We start from the raw sequence: 21,729 nt of genomic DNA on the forward strand, positions 1-21,729 counted from the left end.
CTTGTCAAAAATGCCGAAGGATGTGTCGGATCCTCTAAAAGTAGTGCATTTTTGGAGGATCCGACATGGGGGTGATAACATTTTTGGAGAGTCCAAGCAACATTTTCCTCTCTTTGGATTGATCATTGATTTGGTTAGTGTATGTGGTGATTTTCATCTTATTTGTTTGTTGATTTATTGTGTTGGAAATGGATAATAGTTTTACTGTTGAAGGTGGATTCTTGGATCTGCAAATGGGTATCTTCCATTTGAGTGAAATGTCAATAGCAGGAAATAATTTTATTTAATTGCTTTTTGGTTTATTTTTTCTTTTCTCATTCTTTTTGGTAGATCTATTTCTTTCAATCTGTTCTTTCAAAGATATACAATTGATTAAGCATGCACCTCAATTGGCATTTCTGTTGTTTTTTGTCATTCAAATGAATTTTTTCCACAAAAATATGATTTAATCCATTCATATTTATATCATATGATTTAATCCAATCATATTGCACGAGATCTTTATATGTTGCAGAACCATTTTTGTTGTTAGAGATAAATGAAAGAGCTTACCTACATTTGTTGCAATTATTCTGTGTATTAGGATTTTCACTTATTGTGGTGTTTGATCTTCAATATTACACGAGTTCTTTGTATGTTTTCGGTTTAAGTAACATGAATATATTGCCTATCTTATTTCAGAACACATAAAAGATGGCAGAAGGTGAGGATATTCAGCCTCTTGTCTGTGACAATGGAACAGGAATGGTTAAGGTAACTATGATATTTCACTGGATTTTCCTGAACTTTTGGTCTCATTAAAGATGGCATTGGCCTTATTTGATCTGAAATACTGACTGTTAATCTTGTCTTGAACTTGTTAGGCTGGATTTGCTGGAGATGATGCTCCAAGGGCTGTCTTCCCTAGTATTGTGGGACGTCCTCGTCACACTGGTGTGATGGTTGGCATGGGCCAGAAAGATGCCTATGTTGGTGATGAGGCTCAATCCAAAAGGGGTATTTTGACTTTGAAGTATCCGATTGAACACGGTATTGTTAGCAATTGGGATGACATGGAGAAGATTTGGCATCATACCTTTTACAATGAACTTCGTGTGGCTCCAGAGGAGCACCCAGTTCTCCTCACAGAAGCTCCTCTTAACCCAAAAGCCAATCGAGAGAAGATGACTCAGATTATGTTTGAAACCTTCAACACCCCTGCCATGTATGTTGCCATTCAGGCTGTTCTTTCCCTCTATGCCAGTGGACGTACAACTGGTAAGCTCTGCCTTCGCTCAACCACTTACAAATATTTTTGTCAAATGCTCGAAACCAGCATTTCCACTGAAGTATAAGATTGATTATTGGTTGAAACATTGTGTTGAGAACAGAATTAATGAAAACGAATTATTAAGTTAGTTGTGTTCTTCAACTTAAAATCACGCGCGTCTGACTGTGGAGTGTGCATTTTGATGCTAGGAATTGTGCTGGACTCTGGAGATGGTGTCAGCCACACAGTGCCCATCTACGAAGGTTATGCCCTCCCACACGCCATCCTGCGTCTTGATCTTGCAGGGCGTGATCTCACAGATCATCTCATGAAGATCCTCACAGAACGAGGCTACTCTTTCACCACCACAGCCGAGCGGGAAATTGTTAGGGATGTGAAGGAGAAGTTGTCTTACATCGCTCTTGACTATGAACAAGAAATTGAAACAGCAAAGACCAGCTCATCTGTTGAGAAGAGCTATGAGCTTCCTGATGGACAGGTTATCACCATTGGTGCTGAGCGATTCCGCTGTCCAGAAGTGCTGTTCCAACCCTCAATGATCGGAATGGAAGCTGCTGGTATTCATGAAACCACATACAATTCCATCATGAAGTGTGACGTTGATATCAGGAAGGATCTGTATGGAAACATCGTCCTCAGTGGTGGTACCACAATGTTCCCTGGTATTGCTGATAGGATGAGCAAGGAGATTACTGCATTAGCTCCTAGTAGCATGAAGATCAAGGTTGTCGCCCCACCTGAGAGGAAGTACAGTGTCTGGATTGGAGGATCTATATTGGCCTCCCTCAGCACATTCCAGCAGGTACATAAAATCTATCTACTTTTTGTGGTCTGATTCATTTCAAAGTTGCATTCACTATCTTCATAAGCAGTAGATTACTTTAGCATGTTTGAGAAATCCGAATTATCTGAGAGCAAATGCTGACCAGTACTTCCTATGCTAAATGCTGAGCTCTTTCAAAGGAATGTGATGAACAATTGTGAAGGACGCGTAAGATATTTACTTACGAGATTTCTTTTTTAATGATACAGATGTGGATAGCTAAGGCAGAGTACGATGAATCTGGACCTTCAATCGTTCATAGGAAATGCTTCTAAATACAGCACGTCGAGTAAGAGATAACTGAAGAAATATACAAACTTGCATTTCCAGAGCAGCTCCCCGTCGATTGGTTGCATATAATATGCTTCTCATTTGTATTTCCTTTTGATTTATTTTTGTTTCAATCTCAAATATTTGGTCATTGGTATGATAAAAAATAAAAAAAAAGCAAGCAGTTCATGTTAAAGTCAATTTACCATTCATATTTTTATGTAGAAGAGTTGTATTTCAAAAATGTTGTGATTTGGATTATGGATAAAAAGCTTTGTTGATTCATTTTATATATACTTTTGGTCTCAATTTTTATGTACTCCAACTAAGAAACATTTTTCATTTCCCCTTCTCCATTAAGTTATTTACGCTCTATCGGAATCAAATGTTATGTCTATAGTAAAGATATGATACCTGGGCCTAATTTAACCTCAAAAGCCAACTCATGAGGGTAGGATTGCTAAGTCCACCAATCCATTCCCCAACCAATGTGAGACTTTTAACCACTCCAACACCCCATTCACGCTCAGGCCAAACAGGATGAAATTGGCTCTGATACCATGTAAAGATATCGCACATGGGCTTAATTCAACTCCAAAAGCTTGGTTGAGGAATGAACTGGGCGGTCTATTTATATGGACTTACGCAATCGTCCTCTCATGAGCTAGCTTTTGAGGTTGAGTTTGACCCATGTGTCATATCTTTACATTTTTAGCTCGGAATTTTCATGAAGTAAGACTAAGCTTGATTAAAATTAGTAGAGGAAAATTCAATACCTCTAGATTGTTCACAAAAAAGATAGGAAATTGGTTAAGTGTCAAGTTCTAATGAACAACAAAGGCAAAAATTAAAGACATCATATTTGAGCACAAAAATGTTTGTTTCTTTTAGTACTATTTAGGTATTGCACTAGCACTCTGCCAGTCAGATCATGTACTAAACGATGGACGTAGCAGACATGAACAATCCAGAGAAACTGTTCTTGTTGTGGTAGAACATGAAGATGATTATGGATCTTCTAGTGATTTTGGTAGAACATGTATGTTTTGTAGGAGTAACTCATGTAGCTAGCTGCCTTTGTTGCAATGCTTGCTGCTTTTGTTTTCAGTATTTACTTGTAAAGTTGATTATGACATTGACTAAATAGAAAGTTATTTATAATGCAGAAAAACGAACACTCGGAAGAAGATATCTCCCACTCCCCACCACATACATAGAAAGAAAAAAATAAAGAGACATTCATGCCTTTACATATGTGAATTTACAGGTATCTTTTGCCTCCTAAAGAGTTACCTAACCTTGCTGAGGTTCCTCATACTCTGCAGTCATCTGCCACTGAGTACTGTAATCTGTGTAAGTTGGACATCCAGGAGAGAGCCACTAGCAGCTTCGTTGGACGATGGAGCTTTGGCTGGCCATACAAATGCAGGTTTCTCAGTTGGGATGTTTGGTAGAACTGATTCCCCTGTAAGAATCTGTAAAGCAGTTTTCATGCTTGGCCTTTCGTAAGGATTTGGATGACAACAAGCCAATCCTAATATTAACACACATTCGGCTTGTTCTTCATTGAAGTCTCTATCCAATCTGACATCTATGGCATCAATGATCCTTCCAATCTTGTACAAGTCCCATACATATTCAATGACTCTGTTAGTATAATTGTTCTCCTCATATCGATTTCCAGGTTTTCGACCACAAGCAACTTCAAGAACTAGCACTCCAAATGCAAAGACGTCTGTTTCAACTGTGGCTCGGCCTATATGGAAACTCTCTGGTGCCATATAGCCTATAGTACCAGCAATCTCTTTTGTTGAATGGTGAGTCTTTCCATTCACTTGAACTGTCCTAGCTAATCCAAAATCTCCTAGCTGAGCATTGAGTTCTGAGTCAAGCATGATGTTGCTGGCTTTTATGTCTCTGTGGAGTACTCTTTTTTGACATCCATTGTGCAGATAATCAAGTGCTTGAGCAATCCCACAGATGATACCATACCTTATTTCCCAATTCAGACTCAAACCTTTTCCGTTTTCTTCGCAAAATATCAACTTGTCTAAGCTCCCATTTGGCATGAACTCATACACCACAAGGAGTTCCTTGCTCTCATAGCACCATCCTATCAATTTAACAAGGTTTTTATGGTGCAGATTGCCTATAGTTGTGACTTCTGCTATGAGATCTTTTGCCCCTTGACTTGAATCATTAAAGAATCTCTTCACAGCCACCTCTTTTTGATCTAACATCCCTTTGAGGACTACTCCACATCCTCCTCTTCCAAGAATGTTCTTCGGATCAAAGTTCCCCGTTGCTCGTTTCAAGTCCTTCAGCTGGAATCTCTGAGGTGCAGTAGCTGAATTCTGAATCTTAATCTCTATATTCTCAGATTGGTCTAACACTTGCATCCTCTTCTTTTTTCTCCACCAGCTGAAATATACGAAAACCCCACCTAAGAACATAACAAGAACTGACATTACTGGTATCAAGATCCACAACCATAACAGGCTAACTTCATTACTGTTCCCAATATCTGTGCTTGTAAAATTCCATGCCTTTATGCAGTTCAGCTGATTATATGTCCCAGTTGAGGCTGAAAATCCTACGAAAACATCCTCGGGGAGATAACTAGAAAGATCAAGAGGCATGGAAATGATGGGATTTCTCTCATTGTCTCCGGTTTGATTGCTCATGAATGTATAAACCTTCAAGATCTTGGATTCTCCATCATACTGGACACTTGCTATAACATCAACAGCTAGTGAAAGGTTAACACCACGATCAATCAACGAGACTTGCTTGACAGAATTGATGCTGTTTATGTCAATGCCAACATGATTATCATCAAGATCATCAAGGTAACTTTTCCTTGTATCAAATTCAACTGCAAATATGTTGTTTGAGAAAGATCCATTAGTACTTTCATTCACAATCCCAAGCCATTGTCCATAACTGTTATCCGGGATTGAGTCAGTACCACTTTCTTTAGTCAATATGAAAGCCAATCCTTCACCCCATGGATTAGTCTGAGGTGTGATATTGATCACAAACGTTGAATTAAACGAGGCTGTTCTGTTTTTCCTTCTGTTCCATAGATTCATAGGATGTGAATACCATATCCTTCCAGACAAATTACTGATGGAAGCACCACGAACATCGCGAGTTACTTGGATAGCATCAGCGGCTATGTAGGAATGCTCAGTAGCAATGAAATCGTTTTCGTTTGTCTTGGTGAAATTTTGGTAGCTGAAACTCATACAATCCACTCTAAGAACCAAAAATATGAATATGATCAAAAGATGAACAAAGTTAGTTAAATAACTAATCTTGCCTAGAATATACATATCAACATATAACAAAAAACTATGTTTTTTTTTATGCATCAAGAAGGAAAATGTGGTAGATTTGTAGTGAAAATTTGTTTCTCCATTTTATGGTGAAAGTTTCTAAGTGATTTGATCAAAATGTTTGACTTGGATTAAGAAGAAACTTCCTTGGTGTTTACATTTTTTTTCTCTTAATATTCTTATTATAATCTTGTTGGTCTGCACGTTTAGTTTGTTTTTACTTTTCTCATATTGCCTTGTTTGTCAAGTGTACAATCTTCCAAAGAGAGAGAAGTTGGTTATTAACAATATAATGACAATGAAAGATGGAGCTTTTTTCCGTATTTCGTTAATTCATGAACATGATCTATACATCTAGAAAGGACGTGTACATTTTGTTTTCTCCTTTGGATTTTATGTGATGCAATACATATATTTTTGGTTTAACGGTCAAGGTTTATAGTTTAGTAATATTAGTGGAAGTCTCCCATGCTATTGAGTTCAATTCTCATTATCCCGTCCTCCTTTGCTCTTCACCAATGCAAAAATTCTTTTTTAAAACATTAACTGTCTCCAAAAAAGGGTTGACTTCTCAAGATTTTAAATTGTGATAATTGAGATTTTAGCTGGAGAAAATCCTAACCTAATGATTTCATCATATATAATTTAATCATAGAAGACTTGACACATTTTTTAAAGTATATATCTTATGTCAATACTGAGATGAGGCTCCACGTTTTTCTGGTATTATTACTTGTAAGAAATATTAGTTTAACTAGTAAGGTCCGGAGAAGGTAAAATATTCGCAAAGTGTAAATTTTACCCTTACCTCGTAAAGATAGAGAGCTTACCACGAAAAGATCTAAGAGAAAACGTCAAGTTGAATATTGTGCTCTTTAATTCTATTTTAATTGGGTAATCTTATTCTATATAGAATAAGACATTAAACTCCTTTTGTCATGATACTGACATACACTCCTTTTCAACTGTGGAATTAGTTGCCAATAGACAGGGGCGGCTCTAATAAATCGATGGCCTAAAGCAAAATCCTAATAGAGGCCTTAAATTTGAATATATATTTTTTATGAAGTTTATTATAGCCAATTATTTAATCTTTCTTGAGACATAGTACTCATAATTTATCAATCTTCTATTACTTCCTTGTTCTTTTATGAAAAAAATTATATTTTCTACAAATTATACGCGATATTTTAAAAAAAAATATGTATAACCTATTGTATTTTTAAAAAATGAGGCCCCTCAAATTTTGGGGCCTAAGGCAGTTGCCTTTTTTTCAAAGCTGTAGAGCCGCCACTGCCAATAGATAAAAACTAAAAGATAAAAAAATAATCTTTTGAGTCATAGTTTGAGAACCACACATCATACTTTTACAACATTATCAGAAACCTCCAATAACTTTAATAATATTGTCAACTTGTGTCTTGTGGTAAGGATACTGAAATTGTAGAGATACTTAAAAAGTACTAAGAGGTACATGCACAAGACACTGAAATTTTGGAACATAGGACTATATTGACTTGCCACAGCATATTACTTTTGAAAATCTCACTTATTCTACGGCGATTACACCGAAGTTTATCTGAGGTTGCCTCTGAACCGAGCATCTAGTGTTTACACCAAACTATATGATAACACACATTGTTCTTATTCGTCCTTAACTATGTAGGTAAAGACTTCATTCGGGCAGCTGAGTCAAGTTTCTTTCTTTTCAAGTTGGCTGTTGAGGAACTCGAGCACTGATAGCCGCTGCAAGAAGACACGGGACCAAATCAGGTCTGCAGGATAACGAAAATACACCAGTGAAGTATAAAATAACATAAGAGGTAGATGAGAATTACCCGTTGTTCAAGGCTAACTTCTTCAGGTTTTAGTTCAAGGGATTGCAGTAACTTTATGCCTTCTTGAAATCCTTCAACTGCGGTATCCTCATCACCGAGATTTCGATCAATATCAGCAACTTTGGCTAAGGAAATGGCCACATCGACTATCTGGAGTGACGGAAGAGAATTATATGAAGCAGGAGAGGCCAATGCTTTGAATATCAATAAAAGAAAAATGAGACGTGCTGAACAAAAAAGGGCAGCCCAGTGCACAAAGCATCCCCATCAGTAGGGTCCAGGGAAGAGCCGCACCCCAAGAGGTGTGATGTAGGACAAAAGAACATCAAAATCAGTATGCATGTATAAGTTGCTTAAAGTTAGCTGTACTCTTTTGTTTTGAGCATAGTAGATGTATACGTTGCCCAAAATTCAGCTTAATTTAATTTGGAAAGAGAAATGTCTTCCCCATAAGATCTAAAACATAAACAGCAGAGCAAGTCTTCTCTGTATGAGCATGCCAGCATTATGTGTATGGACTCTGGTCCAAGATCCGAAAATAGCGATTTCAAAAGTTTCTACCAGCATACGGATCAAGCATCAAGGCTTTTAAGGCAAAAAAAGAAAATTTTGTTTTATAACCGAAAAGTCCCCAGAGGGCCGGCCAGTTCGTTGTCTAACCTAAAAATGCCTGGAGGACCGCCCAGTTGCGCATGGATAATAGCCAGCTACTCTACCCTTCTCCACTTAAACACTAGGTTTCTGTTTGTTCGGACCTATGACGTGAGCCTAAGCCACACACAGCTTTAGGCAAAAGTAGAGATGACAAAATGGGTAATCGGGGGTAAAATGTTGATCCATCACCCCTCAGCACCAGAAACCATCAGCAACATCTTATCCATAGACAAATGTTAAAATAATTGAGGGTAAAATGTGGAACTCATCAGCGTTTAAACACAAGATGAAAAATAATGAAAAATCTACATGTGCCAAGGATGCCACACATTCAGGGTAAGGGGATGATTCTTTTAGATATCAAGATGCCACAGGTTCTTTGACAGGACCGTTGCCATAAATTTATATACTTCCAACAAATAGCAATGCCAATAGTGATGTTCATCAGATTAGGAAAGGTACACAAACCTGAGATGGCACAGACTGTTGCTTGATGGCATTGCGGCGAACATCCAACGCCCGAAAATAATGTGATCTAGCAGCTTGCAAATCACCGGCATAGTATTTAAGATCTCCAATTTTGTTTAGTGAAACAGAAAGTGTATGTGTGATCTGCAAAGATTTTTTAAGGAATTAAAGAAAGCACACTCATATATGAAAAGATATGCATTATATCATCATAGCTTATAGCAAAATCAAATTAGGTGTACTGCTTAGTTGACAAAAATATATTAGATACATACATATGTAAATACAATACATGTGTGTGTTTGTGTGCCATCATTAACAGTTACCTCTACATCATCTTTGGGTACTTTCAAAAGGAAATTGACACTCTCTTCAAAGTAAGCAACTGCAGATACAGCATCTCCTGTAGCTCGACTACAGTATAGCTCAAGTTATTTCTTTTAACAAACTAAATGTCCAAAACTTCTGTAATCACTTTAAAAAATAAATACTTAATATCATTGATAACACTTGTAAATGACCAAGGGAATGACATATTTTTCATTCAAGAAGAGACTTTGATAGAGACACACCTGCAGTCACCAAGCATACCAAGAACAGCTCCAAGCTGTGAGCACAACTCTGATGTATTCCCCATTCTCTGAAGCTGTTCTCGGATGTCATCTGCACACATAGTAAATCTTGATTTTGCACTATCAATATTATTGGCACGAAAAGCCTGCAAGTTAAGCCAAAAGTTAGTGTAAACCCTGAAATGTGATTCACTAGCTAGTCTCAGATTATACCAGAAAGAGAGATGCCAATATGAATCAGCTAAGTCAGTCTGAGAAGTAGAGGACAATTTCTGCACGAGAGACTAGTGAGATTTATAGAAAACATACCCGCATGGCTTGTTGAACCAGGAAAGCTCCCCGCTCCAAAGACGCATCCTCATATATAACAGTTTTCTTTTCCACTATATCTTCTTGCTCATTATTAGACCTCTTAACCCTTGCATGCCCTTCAATAAAGCGATCAACAACATTCTGAAGATTCATATCGGCCTCAATCTTTTCAATATCAGCACCACATAATGGACAGTCCTTAAAGCGGGAGAGACATGCCCTGTTTACCAAAAAGATGTACTACTTAAAAATGTCCAGAAGAATCTTGTTTTTACCCTTATTCTTGCTTTTAAAACGGGAGAGTGGTGTATGTGGGAGTAGAAAGACCATAAAAGAGTTATTAATTTACACTTACTTGCAGAATACATGTGAACAGGGCACACATCTGCTGCTATCATAAAGAAGTGCCTGACATATCATGCAGCTAAAAGGACCCAGTTTAAATGCTTGAGAATCATAACCAAAGGGGCACTTAGGTGACATTGTCGCAGATTCTCCAGAGTCTTGTTTAGGCTTGCTCTCCTGGCCATCATATCCAAAGGGGCACTTAGGTGACACAGTTGCAGATTCTCCAGAGTCTTGTTTAGGCTTGCTCTCCTGGCCATCCTGTTGTTTATTTTGGTCGTCACAAGGTTTCTTAAGAGTGGAATCATATCCAAAGGGGCACTTAGGTGACACCGTGGCAGCTTCTCCAGACTCTTTTTTAGGCTGAGCCTGTTGTTTATTTTCGTCATAAGGTTTATTAAGAGTTGCATCATCGGGTCTGGAAGCTCCAGCAAAAGGGCAAACCGGGATCATCTTGATAAATTCCCTGTAAATGCTACAAGTTATTCATATCTTTTGATAGAAAAAGACCGCAGATCAGACAACAACTGAAAAGACACAAATCCAGCAGTTCAACAAAGAAAGTGCACATGCTTTGTCAACAAAACTTTGCAGGAAACAGGTGAGGTGATGACTTAAGAGCAGAATTCTGACCAAGAACTAGCTATTGCTTTTTATTCTGTTTCAGTCTACATAATGTAGTTAAAAAGCTTCTTCTACCTTAAGTGTGCCATCTGGCTTCAAACACTGCAGACTCAATACCTTGGTAAAAAAATTCAAAGGCAAGGAGTGCCACCTCACATGGACATTTCTAGTTTAATCCTCAATAGAGATCAACAAATCTCTACCCTCATTCACCTATAACTCTCATAGTACTTAAAAGGTCCTTCTTTCTCCTTTCTAAAAGAGTTATCTATTTTACTTTTGCTACTTCAACTCGTCACCAAGGAAAAACGGCTCTACTTTGTGACAACGAAAATAATGCGAATTGCAAATCAAGTTTGAAGAAATATAGGATGTTAAAAAAATTATCTTTATTAACTTAAATTTAGACAACATACTGTAACAAATGTCATAAAATTCCACAGAAAATGGATCATCCATCACTGTCTGTGCAATAAACGAACTCAGGAACTTTAGCACTCACTATTATGCGGCTTAAAATGTTAAGACAGAATTAGAGGAAAAGAAAAATCAGTTCTCACTTTAAAATCCAATAAGCATCAAATCAAAATGCCAATTGAATCTATCAACAACATTCCCCAGTGGTAGTCTGAAACTAAAACTAGTATAAACAAACCACAACAATAACAACACCCTAGTATATTCCCACAAGTGGAGTCTAGGGAGAGCGGATGTACACAAACTTTACCCCTACCTTTGTGAGGTTGAGAAGCTATTTCCGATAAACTCTTGGTTCAAGAAAATCATTTGGAGAAAAATGTGAGAGTAAAAGCACTGACATTACAAGTACTAAAGATAATCAAAGAAAAAGAAACAACAACACTAAATAAAATCAAAGCATAAGATAATGCTAGAATAATAGTAATAATACTGATAAAAGGGACAAATAGATGCTCCACACTAGAACCCTACTCTTACCACTATGAAGAGAGAAAACACTCTACTACTTACTAATCATCTACCCTGATCTTCGACCTCCACACTCTCCTAGCTAGAATTATATCCTCGGAAAACTAAACATATCACGTCCTATCTAATTACCTCTCCTCAATCTACCTCAACCTCTCTTCAAACCTATCTAACTACACCTACCCTAATCTTCTACCATCATACTCTCCTATCTAAAATCATATCCTTGGTAAGCTAAACATATCACGTCCTATCTAATTACCTCTCCTCAATCAACCTCGACCTCTCTTCAAACCTATCTAACTACACCTACCCTAATCTTCGACCATCATACTCTCCTATCTAGAATCATATCCTCAGTAAGCTAAACATATCACGTCCTATCTAATTACCTCTCCTCAATCTACCTCGACCTCTCTTCAAACTTATCTAACTACACCTACCCTAATCTTCGACCATCATACTCTCGTATCTAGATCATATCCTCGGTAAGCTAAACATATCACGTCCTGTCTAATTACCTCTCCTCAATTCTTCCTCGATCTACCTCGATCTCTAACAACACCCACCCATATGCAGATAACAAACCCAAATAAGTAAAAAGAGTCAAAAAAAATCTATGCACACCTAAAAATGTCGGTGTTTTTCTGAGTTCTTCATAAACGGGTCATTTTCAGCTCAAAAATGGATCTTAGGTCAATAAAAACGAGCAATATCGGAAAAACAAGAATTAAAGTTGAAATTTTGAAGGAATCGAATGAAAATCAATGAAAATTGAAACAAAAATCAGATTTTTTTTACCTCTAGGATTTTGCGTTGATCGAAGCAGACTTTGATTTGTGTGCCCCCAAAATTATTGGTGAAATTAGATTTCAATTCCGATATAGTGAAAATTTTCTGATCAACCAAAAGATAAATCTTTTACTTTATTATTTTTTCCCCTTTTCTAATAATTCAATTATTGTAAACCGGGATATATTATATTCAATTTTTAAAATTTATTTATATAAATATATTATATACAGTAATATCGATAGAATCACAACTCAGATTTGTAGGTGCAATTAATAGTCGGTTTGGTCAAAAAAAAATTTCTTTTTCTTCGTATTGGGTGTTTATATTAGGACTTAAAGTATAATATATCATATACTAAAAAGTATGTATTTATTATATGTAAGAGTGATCGAGTTAGTTGAGCAGGTGATCTTTCAAAGGAGAAATTTAAATTTTAATTCGAATGAAATGCCTGAATATTTTTTGATCAAACTTGTCGCATGAGACTTATCTAATGTAATTTATCTCTCTTTCATAATTTATGGACTATTATACTAATTGTACTGATATAAAGTTTATCTTATGTATATTCGAAAAATAACGATCCAAATTTCCATGAAAAAGTATCAATTGATTTTCAACGTGTTATATTAATTTGTAATTTTTGTTAGAGGACTGCATTCTTCACTAATTAATTATGTATAACCCTATTTGGGTTACAATCACTAAACACATATTATCCCACTTTCTCTCTATTAGATTTCTTAAGAAGTTTTCCTTAATTGGAACCAAAACAATGTAGTATTTGATGAGGGGCCAATTAACACCTTAATTATAATCAAAGGCGAAGTTAAAATTTTAATTTTATGATTTCTAAATTTTATAACGATCAACTTCAAGTTAAATAATTGAATTTTTTAAACTTTTTAATTCAAATACACTATTTAAACAAAATTTATTGAATTCGAACGAATCCACACTCGAAGTCTAGCTCCACACCTACTTGTAAGTTGTAATCTCCTTTCCTCTTTTCTTTTGAATCGATCTTGTCATGATTATTAAAAATATTTAACCCAAAATACTTGTCATTTAAAAAAATTAAAATATAATCAAACTATATATTTATTTCACTATCTAGTTAGCATGTGAATGAATGGGTAGGTGGGGGATATGAAAGGCCAACAAAAATAAAGGTCCCATTTTGGAAAACAATTCTTTGCTCACATATGTGTGATAAGTCATCAATTCATGCAAGCTAAGCTTATCTCATAGTTAATTATATATTGTGACCCCATTATTTTACCACTTTTTTGTTTTGATGTTTTATATATATATATATGGGGTCCTTATTCTCAGACTTCCAATAGATATATGGATCCTTCCTTGTATTGTAGTTGGAATCCTATTGGATGCCATCATCTTAATTAACTGCTATCCACAAAGCAAATAATATTATTAATTGGTTGCTTTGCAGCATGAAAACAGCTAGCTAGACATTTTAACTTTATATAACATCATGTCTTATTTTTAGGAACTTAGTAAAATTTTTTTATGTATTTTATAAGGACAATTAATGTTATATGATAGTGAATGTTGTTGGGCGGCTCAAGTACGTAGAGAAAAATGAATGTGTATAGTCATGAATATACTACGATCGCACCTTAGGAGAGTGTAGATGGCAAGTTGAATGGTCTAATTCCACTAAGTAGCTTATATACGTGTACCCCTTACACCCAAGTACGTACACTTTAGCTACTAAGCTTTGAAGTTAACTCATAGGCTTACTTCGAAATAAGAAAATGATCATATTTGCTAGAAGATGCAAGTAGTACATTTTGAAAACAAAATGTGAGAAAATGCATCTTAAAATTATTTGGACATGTTTTGTGTTGACTTACAATTAGTTACAAATGCACTATTGTGCGTGAAACTACAAAGGATCGTAATTAATTAATTGTCTCGAAAAATCTACAAATCATTGGTATAATAAAAATTGGGGATGAAGAATATGAATGTTAACTTTTGTTATTTTCTCTCTTTAGTTTTATTTACTAGTTGCCCCATGCATCTGTTTGTCCTTTTAATCTTTGATAAGTCCACTTTCCAAACCAACAACAACAATATATACTTAGCGTAATCTCTCAAAATATCTACGTAATATTATGTACACACTATTCTTTCAAGTTGACCTCATATGCCAAAGTATAATTAGATATAGCTGGATTAGCTAGGTCTATATAAAGAGAGTCTTCGTTTACATGCTTAACTGCACCCTCCTATTGTACCTATATAACCTTTCCTTCAGTCATATCCAGTTTCAGTTCTGCTTCTAACTACCGATGGAAGAAGACTCGGACGTATAGCAAAATTAAATTCTTAGACCACGTAGATGAAGAGAGATATCAATATAAGTCGATTTGATGATCAAGGTTCTAAAAAGTCAAAATGTTTGACTAAGCTTGATTATGCCATTTGCCATTAACTAGTAGCTAGGTCATTACAAAAGAGATACTAATATATTGTTTAAAATAAGATGAAAACCCTCATCTTCATTTCCTTCCAACGCAGGTGGAGACAAAAAAAAAAGTGTTTTAAGTTTTTAAATTGAGAAAACACATGCACAATTTTTTATTTTTTTTTATAATATGATGACAAATATTCTGGAATAAAACAGATGTTTTTTAGTTGTCCATATGGAGGTTAAATTAAATCTTTTATAAATACATCTAAAACTATTATTTTTTTGCGAATTTCATACTTTAACTATCAGTTGTGCTATTTTTCTACTTGAACTATCACCGTCTATGTATGAAAACACACTTCAAAGATGATTAGCCCTACTATTGGTCGTTTCCTGCATAAACTTTCACCATCGATCTACTCAAGAAGATGTGTTTTAATACATATATAGATTTATAGACTATGATAGTTCATATAGGAAAAGAAAATACAACTGGTAATTGAAATGTGGAACTTGAAAAAAAAATAGTTCGTATTTTTAACCATTTATCTCTTACTTATTCGAAATTCATTTCCATCATTGAATTTGAAATATCAAAAGATATATACAATATAATAGAGTTACTTCAAGAATTAACTTGAGAACTGGAATATAATTTTTCCACAAATCAAATTGACGATAGTATAAAAAATATTCATCACATGTGAGCAACTAACTATCTGCACATTTCTTTCCTTTATTGATGATAAAATACAATAAAGTTATTGTTATTATTGTGTGTTAGTATTAATTAGAATTATTATTTTAATAACAATAAGGAATCACAAATGTGGTGGCTAACTTGTTGCCAGCATAAACCTAAACTCAAGAATAGCTCCCAAAAGAGTATAGAAAATAAATTAAAAGGTGATCAGCAAATTAAATTAAATAAAAAGCAAATGAACAAAATTCATGCAATTAAAGAAACATATTATATGAGCAAACTGTCTTAGCTAAATTGGACAAAAAAAAAACTAATTCCAACTAGCTATGTTACTCAAATTCTTCAATAATAATATAAATGTCACATGCACTCATGCATGTTGAACCCTTAACATATATAATTGCATAAGCATAACATTTTGAAAGATCTGACACGAACGCTAGCCATAACATCTATAAGTACGTGAAATAATATCAGATCTACATCTTCATAATTTGTTACTCGTTTTTATTATCATTATCAACTATCATCATTGCAACTGCATTGTCCGTTTGACCGAGTAGACTACTCAAAGATCTAGCTTTCACCATTCCAAGCTTCTTCATCTTCTTGTTCTTCGTCTTTTTCTTGTCATCGTCATCATCATTATTATCATCATCAATACCATAATATTCATGATCATTTATCAACGCGTACGATTCCTTATCCTTTTCTTCTACTTTCTTCTTCTTTTTCTTAATATTCATCGAGTTTCGAACTGTAGTACTATTCATGCTTCTAAGTCTTCCTTTACCCAAATGATGTTCACATAATGAATATCCCACAAGGGTTTGTTGACAACATCTCCATCCTCTCCCATTAACACGACTACACCTTGATCCCTCTAATATAACACTTCCTCTTTTGTTCTTCTTGTTTACGTGCTCAACTTTATGATCACTATTAATTCGTTGATAATGTTCCTCGTGTTCTTGCTCCCCCTCGTTACCATTTTCTTGTGGACATTTCTTGTTTGTCTTCGATTTCATCGTGTTAATATTACTTGTGTCATGGTGGTGATGGTGATGATAGTTGTCTCTTGACCTCTTTTTCAATGGAATTACCTTATGATCTTCTTCACACCATCTACCATCTATTATATATATATGTGCATGTACACGTTCAATATCATAGCATATGATAAAAGATTAATGATAAAATTAAAAATATACTACAATATATTGTATATATGAATCTCAATTTTGTTTATGTTGCTAGACTCTCCAAAAACATGGTTACACTTCCTTCGAAAAATCACGATCTCAAATCATTAATGAATGACTCTACTAGAAGCCCAAATATCTTAACATCTTGGTAGTACTTTTGGAGGGCTCGATCATACATGACAATATTTTTGGAGAGTCAACTAATCAACATAGAATTCTGGATATATGAGTCTTGTTTTTAGCTATGTTGCTAGAATCTTCAAAAATATCATTGCACCCGTATCAAAAACATTTTAAAAAATATAGTACTATTTTTGGAGGACCTAACACACAATATTTTTTTAAGAGTCAGAGCAACGTCATTGGATATTGGGATATATGAGTCTTGATTTTAGCTATGTTGCTAGAATCTCCAAAAATATTATTGCACCTATGTCGAAATCTTAAAAAATACACTATTTTTAAAGGACCCAACACGTAATATACTTTGAAGAGTCGGAGCAATTAACTACATGGGATGTTGCGATATATGAGTCTTGATTTTAGCTATGTTGTTGGAATCTTCAAAAATATCGTTGCACCAATGTAACCTTCAAAAATAAACTATTTTTAAAAGATCCAACATGCAATATGTTTTTGAAGAATAGCAGCAACATATAATCTTTTTGAAAAGTCGGAGCAACTTACCTAGATCAGAAGATGATGATGGTTGATGAATCAAAGAACCTATTTGTGTTGTACTCAAAAAGCTTAATTCTTTCCTGAAGAAGCAACAACAAGAAGAACAAAAACAAAAAATAGTTTGTTAATTACCAAACTATATAATATAAAAATAAAAAAAAAAGGTGCACAGTGCAACATTCAGAATTTTCCCGTGTGATATGTTTTGAAAAATATAAATGGGGACCATTATAAATTAAAACAAAAAAACAATATGAAAAAAATAAAAATAATCAGGATGAGATGAGGAATTAAATCATTGGATGAGAATAAAAACCAAACAGTATTTTTCTAGTTACAGTATTATTATCATTTCTTGTTTAATTTCTTCTATTATTATCATTCACCTTTTTTTTTCGTGAAAAAAAAATAAGAATTAAATGGAACAATTCTTTTTATGCATTAATATTATTCTTACTTGTGATCATTGTCAATATTACTATCAATAATCTCTTTTTTCTCTCTCCATAATTTCCCATCTTCATCTTCCATATCCTACAAAATCAAATTAAATCACAAAAATTAGCACCAAAAAATTAAAAAAATAAAATACTACTATACATCATTGATGCAAAACTATACATATTTTTTTCTCTAGTCGATCGTCCATCAAAAACAATCCTACTACATTCATAAAAGTAGAAATAAAGTCTGCACACATTTCATACAGACTCTATTTATAAAATTACACTGAATATATTACTTTACAGTCGTTGTATCATAGATGCAAACAAAAAGTATGGTAATAATAATAGCAAAATTTTTGCAAGTCGAACTATTTATTAATTAAATTTAAAACTAACCTTTTGTTCTATTTTTGGTGGATTATTGTTGTTGCCACCAAAGAGAACCCAGCTGGTGGTTGTTTTAGCTCCGGTGACGGTCGCCGGTTGATCAGACGGCTGTGGAAGACTCAGATTTGGAAGATCAGACGGTAGAGATTCATTTTTGGTGTTTAGTTGGGGATCTGATGGAGGAGGAAAACGTTTCCTTATTCTCATTATTACAAACCAAAAAAAAAAAAGGAAAAAAAAAGGGAAGAAATTAACTAAATAATTTTCTACTATGTGTATATTTTTGGGTATAAATACCAAAAATAAATAAATTATATTTCAAAAGGTTGATCTTGAAAGAAATATTTGTGCAGAATTTTGTGTTTGAGAATTTGTTTCTCTCTCTTAAAGTTGGGGTTTTTTCTCTCACTAACTTTTATTTGTTGCACCACACAACATAAGAGAGGACTATATGAGACCACTAGGATATAAAGAAAAGAAAAAAGAGATGGAGAGATATGGTGTGAGTAGTGGCACGTGTGAGTAGTGTGGCGTAGTTACGTATAGTAAAAAGTGGTCAGTTAAACATCTTTTGTTGATCAATCGTGATTGCGGTGGAGAAGTAAGTATTTCTTTATTCTTATATAGAGGTCTTGAGTTCGATTTCGAGTTTCACTGAGTGCAAAGTCGTCTTTGTTAGAGAACGCTTTATTCGGACTCCAATGTTGGTACCAAACACCGGATAAGAAACAAAAGAAACATCTTTTATCGAGAAATTTATGAATTATATAGGTTAAATATTATTTTATATTCATACTAAAATTTAAATATTCTTAACGAATTTTCAGACTTTATTATTGTGCGAGGTGATACGTATAGTGGCATGTGTGAAGGGGTGAGTGGGAAAATGAGAGTACAAAATGATCGGAGGGTTTCTTGGGGTTGTTTTTAATGGGTTTTTATACATTTTTGCTTAGGGGAATTAGAGAAAATAATGAAATTTGTAGGTCCCAATATATCACCAATATGTCAAAAGATGCTTTGCTAATGAAAACCCAAAAATAAGCAGTCTAACCAATTGGATTATAGGATTTTTCTTCTTTTTATTGATTTATCGAAAATCGCTTTCTATTTTCACATCAGATATAATATCGTATTCACATTCAAGCATTATAAGGCTCGTTTCTAGGGTGACTCTCTTAATAAGTATTTTTTTCATTTTCAGAATTTGAACTCGATACCTCTTTTAAGGACAGAAAAGTCTTAATGCTCCCACCACAATTATTCATATTGAAATCTGTAATAGTATTTGTTATTAATTTGTTTAAATTAAGTGGTGGTGTTAATTTATTCCTAGAACTCGAATACGAGATATCTTGTTGAAAATTAGAGGGAGGAACGAAAGGAAATGACATAATGCATTAAGAAAATGGAGGCAGATGACATATTGGATTTCCAATTTCTTCTTTAAATAAATAAATATCAATTCTTGTGAAATTAAACTAGCAATCATGCATACTACATCATATATCGGTGAGCTGATTAAAATTATAAATTGTGGTATATAACTGATTTCCATTTGTTTAAAATAAAATTATATTTTGGATCCTTTATTTTTCTTGGATGAAAAATCATGATAAGTCATATTTTGTTTGTGTTCTTATATTTATTTATTGGATTTTCAGTATAATATTCGAGAATTTAACTTCTAAAAGTTTAAACTCCTTCTTGAAATTCACATACAAGGAGTCGTTGAACTCCACTATGCTAGAATTTTACATGCAAAAGTCTCAAAATCCAATATATTATGTTGGATTTTCGTGTTTTAAGTATCTATATTTTTTTTCAAATTTTATTTTTGCATTAAAATTTAGTTATTTTTCAATTATCGGTCCGAAAAATGGCCATCATGTTTTTTATAAAAAAAATATTTATTGAGAAGGAGATAATTACTTAGACACTATAATTTGTAATATTACGTATCTTATCAAATTTTTATGCCTCCATATACGTCCAGATATATGTATCTCGGATACATGAGGTCAAAAGATGTAATTTGTTTTTTGATACATTGTATTCAAGTGGATTTGCATGTATTTAGTTTACATAGCAAATATCGATCGCCTCCCTCTCATCTCGCTCTCTCGCCACTCTCTCATGTTGCTAGTATCTCAGATATATGTGAATCACTCCGGATACATGCAAATACATGTATATAGTGTGATTCACATGTACTTGGATACATATGAATCTCACTCGCTTCCCTCCCCAATCTCACTCGCTCTCTCCCTATTTTTATGTATTTGGTAGCAAAAATACATACATTTAAGTATAAGATGCTTTTTTTTTAAAGTATAGAAAATAATAATATATAGTAAAAATTAGGCAAATGACATAGTATAAGAAAGAAATTACTTCCTTTCCCTACTCTTTCATTAATTACCAAAAATCCCTTTTTTTAGTGTTTTTCGGATACATAATATAGCAGTGTGGATACTTAATATAGTAGCGCAGATACTTTAATTAATAACGGGCGGATACTTAAATTATTAAGTTGTTAGCAGCACGGATACTTAATTAACGGGCGGATGCATAATATAGCAGCGCAGATACTTTAATTAATAGCGAGCGGATACTTAAATTATTAAGTTGTTAGCAGCACGGATACTTAATTAACGGGCGAATGCATAATATAGCAGCGCGGATACTTTAATTAATAACGCGCGGATACTTAAACTAATAAAGTATCCGGTTAAGTTGAATTGGGGAAAAATAAGGGATTTTTGTATTTTAGTAAAAGAGTAGGAAAATATTGAGAATATATAAAGAAATGTTGTGTACTTAAGTAATTTTTCCTAATATATATGATAGTGAAGTATGTCGTAGTTTTTCCTTATTTCTAATGTTGACAAAAAAAGTCCAGCTAAGAAAGTATGGGCTTAGCCCGTTTTATATGGCCTGCCAACTTTGCATGAACATCTGCAAAAATCATGCATAAGAAAAGAAAAAAAAAATATACTCTTCCCATTACAAGAAAAAAACTATTTATTATAAGTAATTATTTTAAAAGAAAATAGAGACAAAGATATAAATTATTTATAGGAAGTTGTGTACCTTTTCTAATGGACTATACGTTAGAAAACGGTATCATCTAAGGGTGTGGTTTAATAGTTAATGAAGCGAATACAAAATATTGGAGATTGCACTATTGAAGATGATAAGTATCTGATGAAATAGTCGAGGTGCATGTAAATTGTTCTAAACAACATTGTTATTCGCGAAAAAAAAGAAGGTATTTTGATTGTTGGTTAGAAGAATGCAATCCATAGGTATTAGTAATGCAAGTATTAATTATACAAAGTCTCTTTAGTTATTCAATATTCTACCATACGTGCAATAATATATAAATTAACTCATAACTTATTGTACTACACATTTTACTTATGTGGGATTGTAAAACGATACACCGTTACTTAGAGCCAACTACTTTTGTCTTGGGCCGGGCCCAATAACTTCTTGTTGAGTTGCTGTATATGACCTATATAATGGGCCATTCCTTGAGCCCAACAAATAATAAAGCCCAAATTCAGGACCTAGCCTTACTTATTCAGAATCCAACAAGTCCAACTTT

At 34.0% G+C, this 21,729-nt stretch overlaps 4 protein-coding genes across 6 annotated transcripts in view; 1 reads left to right on the forward strand and 3 right to left on the reverse strand.

The window, feature by feature from the left end:
* LOC125841059 (actin-66) overlaps window positions 1–2,659 on the forward strand; it is a 101,104-nt gene extending 98,445 nt beyond the window's left edge. For both annotated transcript variants that reach the window (XM_049520066.1, XM_049520065.1), the window contains 4 exons: window positions 682–753; window positions 864–1,257; window positions 1,459–2,072; window positions 2,303–2,659. In XM_049520066.1, coding sequence (XP_049376023.1) covers window positions 694–753; window positions 864–1,257; window positions 1,459–2,072; window positions 2,303–2,368 — 1,134 coding nt within the window. In that variant the 5' untranslated portion in view covers window positions 682–693 and the 3' untranslated portion in view covers window positions 2,369–2,659. The remainder of the gene's footprint in view (window positions 1–681; window positions 754–863; window positions 1,258–1,458; window positions 2,073–2,302) is intronic.
* An 833-nt stretch (window positions 2,660–3,492) lies between these two features.
* LOC125806790 (probable L-type lectin-domain containing receptor kinase S.5) lies at window positions 3,493–5,942 on the reverse strand. The gene has a single exon (XM_049486540.1). The coding sequence runs from the start codon at window positions 5,735–5,737 to the stop codon at window positions 3,689–3,691; it is 2,049 nt and encodes a 682-aa protein (XP_049342497.1). The 5' UTR covers window positions 5,738–5,942; the 3' UTR covers window positions 3,493–3,688.
* A 1,284-nt stretch (window positions 5,943–7,226) lies between these two features.
* Window positions 7,227–12,450, reverse strand: LOC125841096 (protein NCA1). 2 transcript variants are annotated; one of them, XM_049520106.1, is made up of 8 exons: window positions 12,264–12,450; window positions 9,901–10,356; window positions 9,543–9,765; window positions 9,234–9,379; window positions 8,988–9,075; window positions 8,662–8,805; window positions 7,540–7,689; window positions 7,227–7,447 (listed from the first exon to the last, which is right to left on the reverse strand). In XM_049520106.1, the coding sequence occupies exons 2-8, from the start codon at window positions 10,341–10,343 to the stop codon at window positions 7,394–7,396; spliced, it is 1,248 nt and encodes a 415-aa protein (XP_049376063.1). In that variant the 5' UTR covers window positions 10,344–10,356; window positions 12,264–12,450; the 3' UTR covers window positions 7,227–7,393. The 2 variants fall into 2 exon arrangements, with proteins under 2 accessions (XP_049376063.1, XP_049376062.1); XM_049520105.1 differs by lacking the exon at window positions 12,264–12,450 and adding an exon at window positions 11,984–12,005.
* A 3,202-nt stretch (window positions 12,451–15,652) lies between these two features.
* LOC125841095 (uncharacterized) lies at window positions 15,653–18,343 on the reverse strand. The gene is made up of 4 exons (XM_049520103.1): window positions 18,129–18,343; window positions 17,744–17,820; window positions 17,293–17,366; window positions 15,653–16,532 (listed from the first exon to the last, which is right to left on the reverse strand). The coding sequence occupies exons 1-4, from the start codon at window positions 18,324–18,326 to the stop codon at window positions 15,898–15,900; spliced, it is 984 nt and encodes a 327-aa protein (XP_049376060.1). The 5' UTR covers window positions 18,327–18,343; the 3' UTR covers window positions 15,653–15,897.
* Between the last annotated feature and the right edge of the window lie 3,386 nt (window positions 18,344–21,729).

This window comes from Solanum verrucosum, unplaced genomic scaffold, assembly GCF_900185275.1.
Source record: "Solanum verrucosum unplaced genomic scaffold, falcon-dt-bn FXZP01000196.1, whole genome shotgun sequence".
Taxonomy (NCBI): Eukaryota; Viridiplantae; Streptophyta; class Magnoliopsida; order Solanales; family Solanaceae; genus Solanum; species Solanum verrucosum.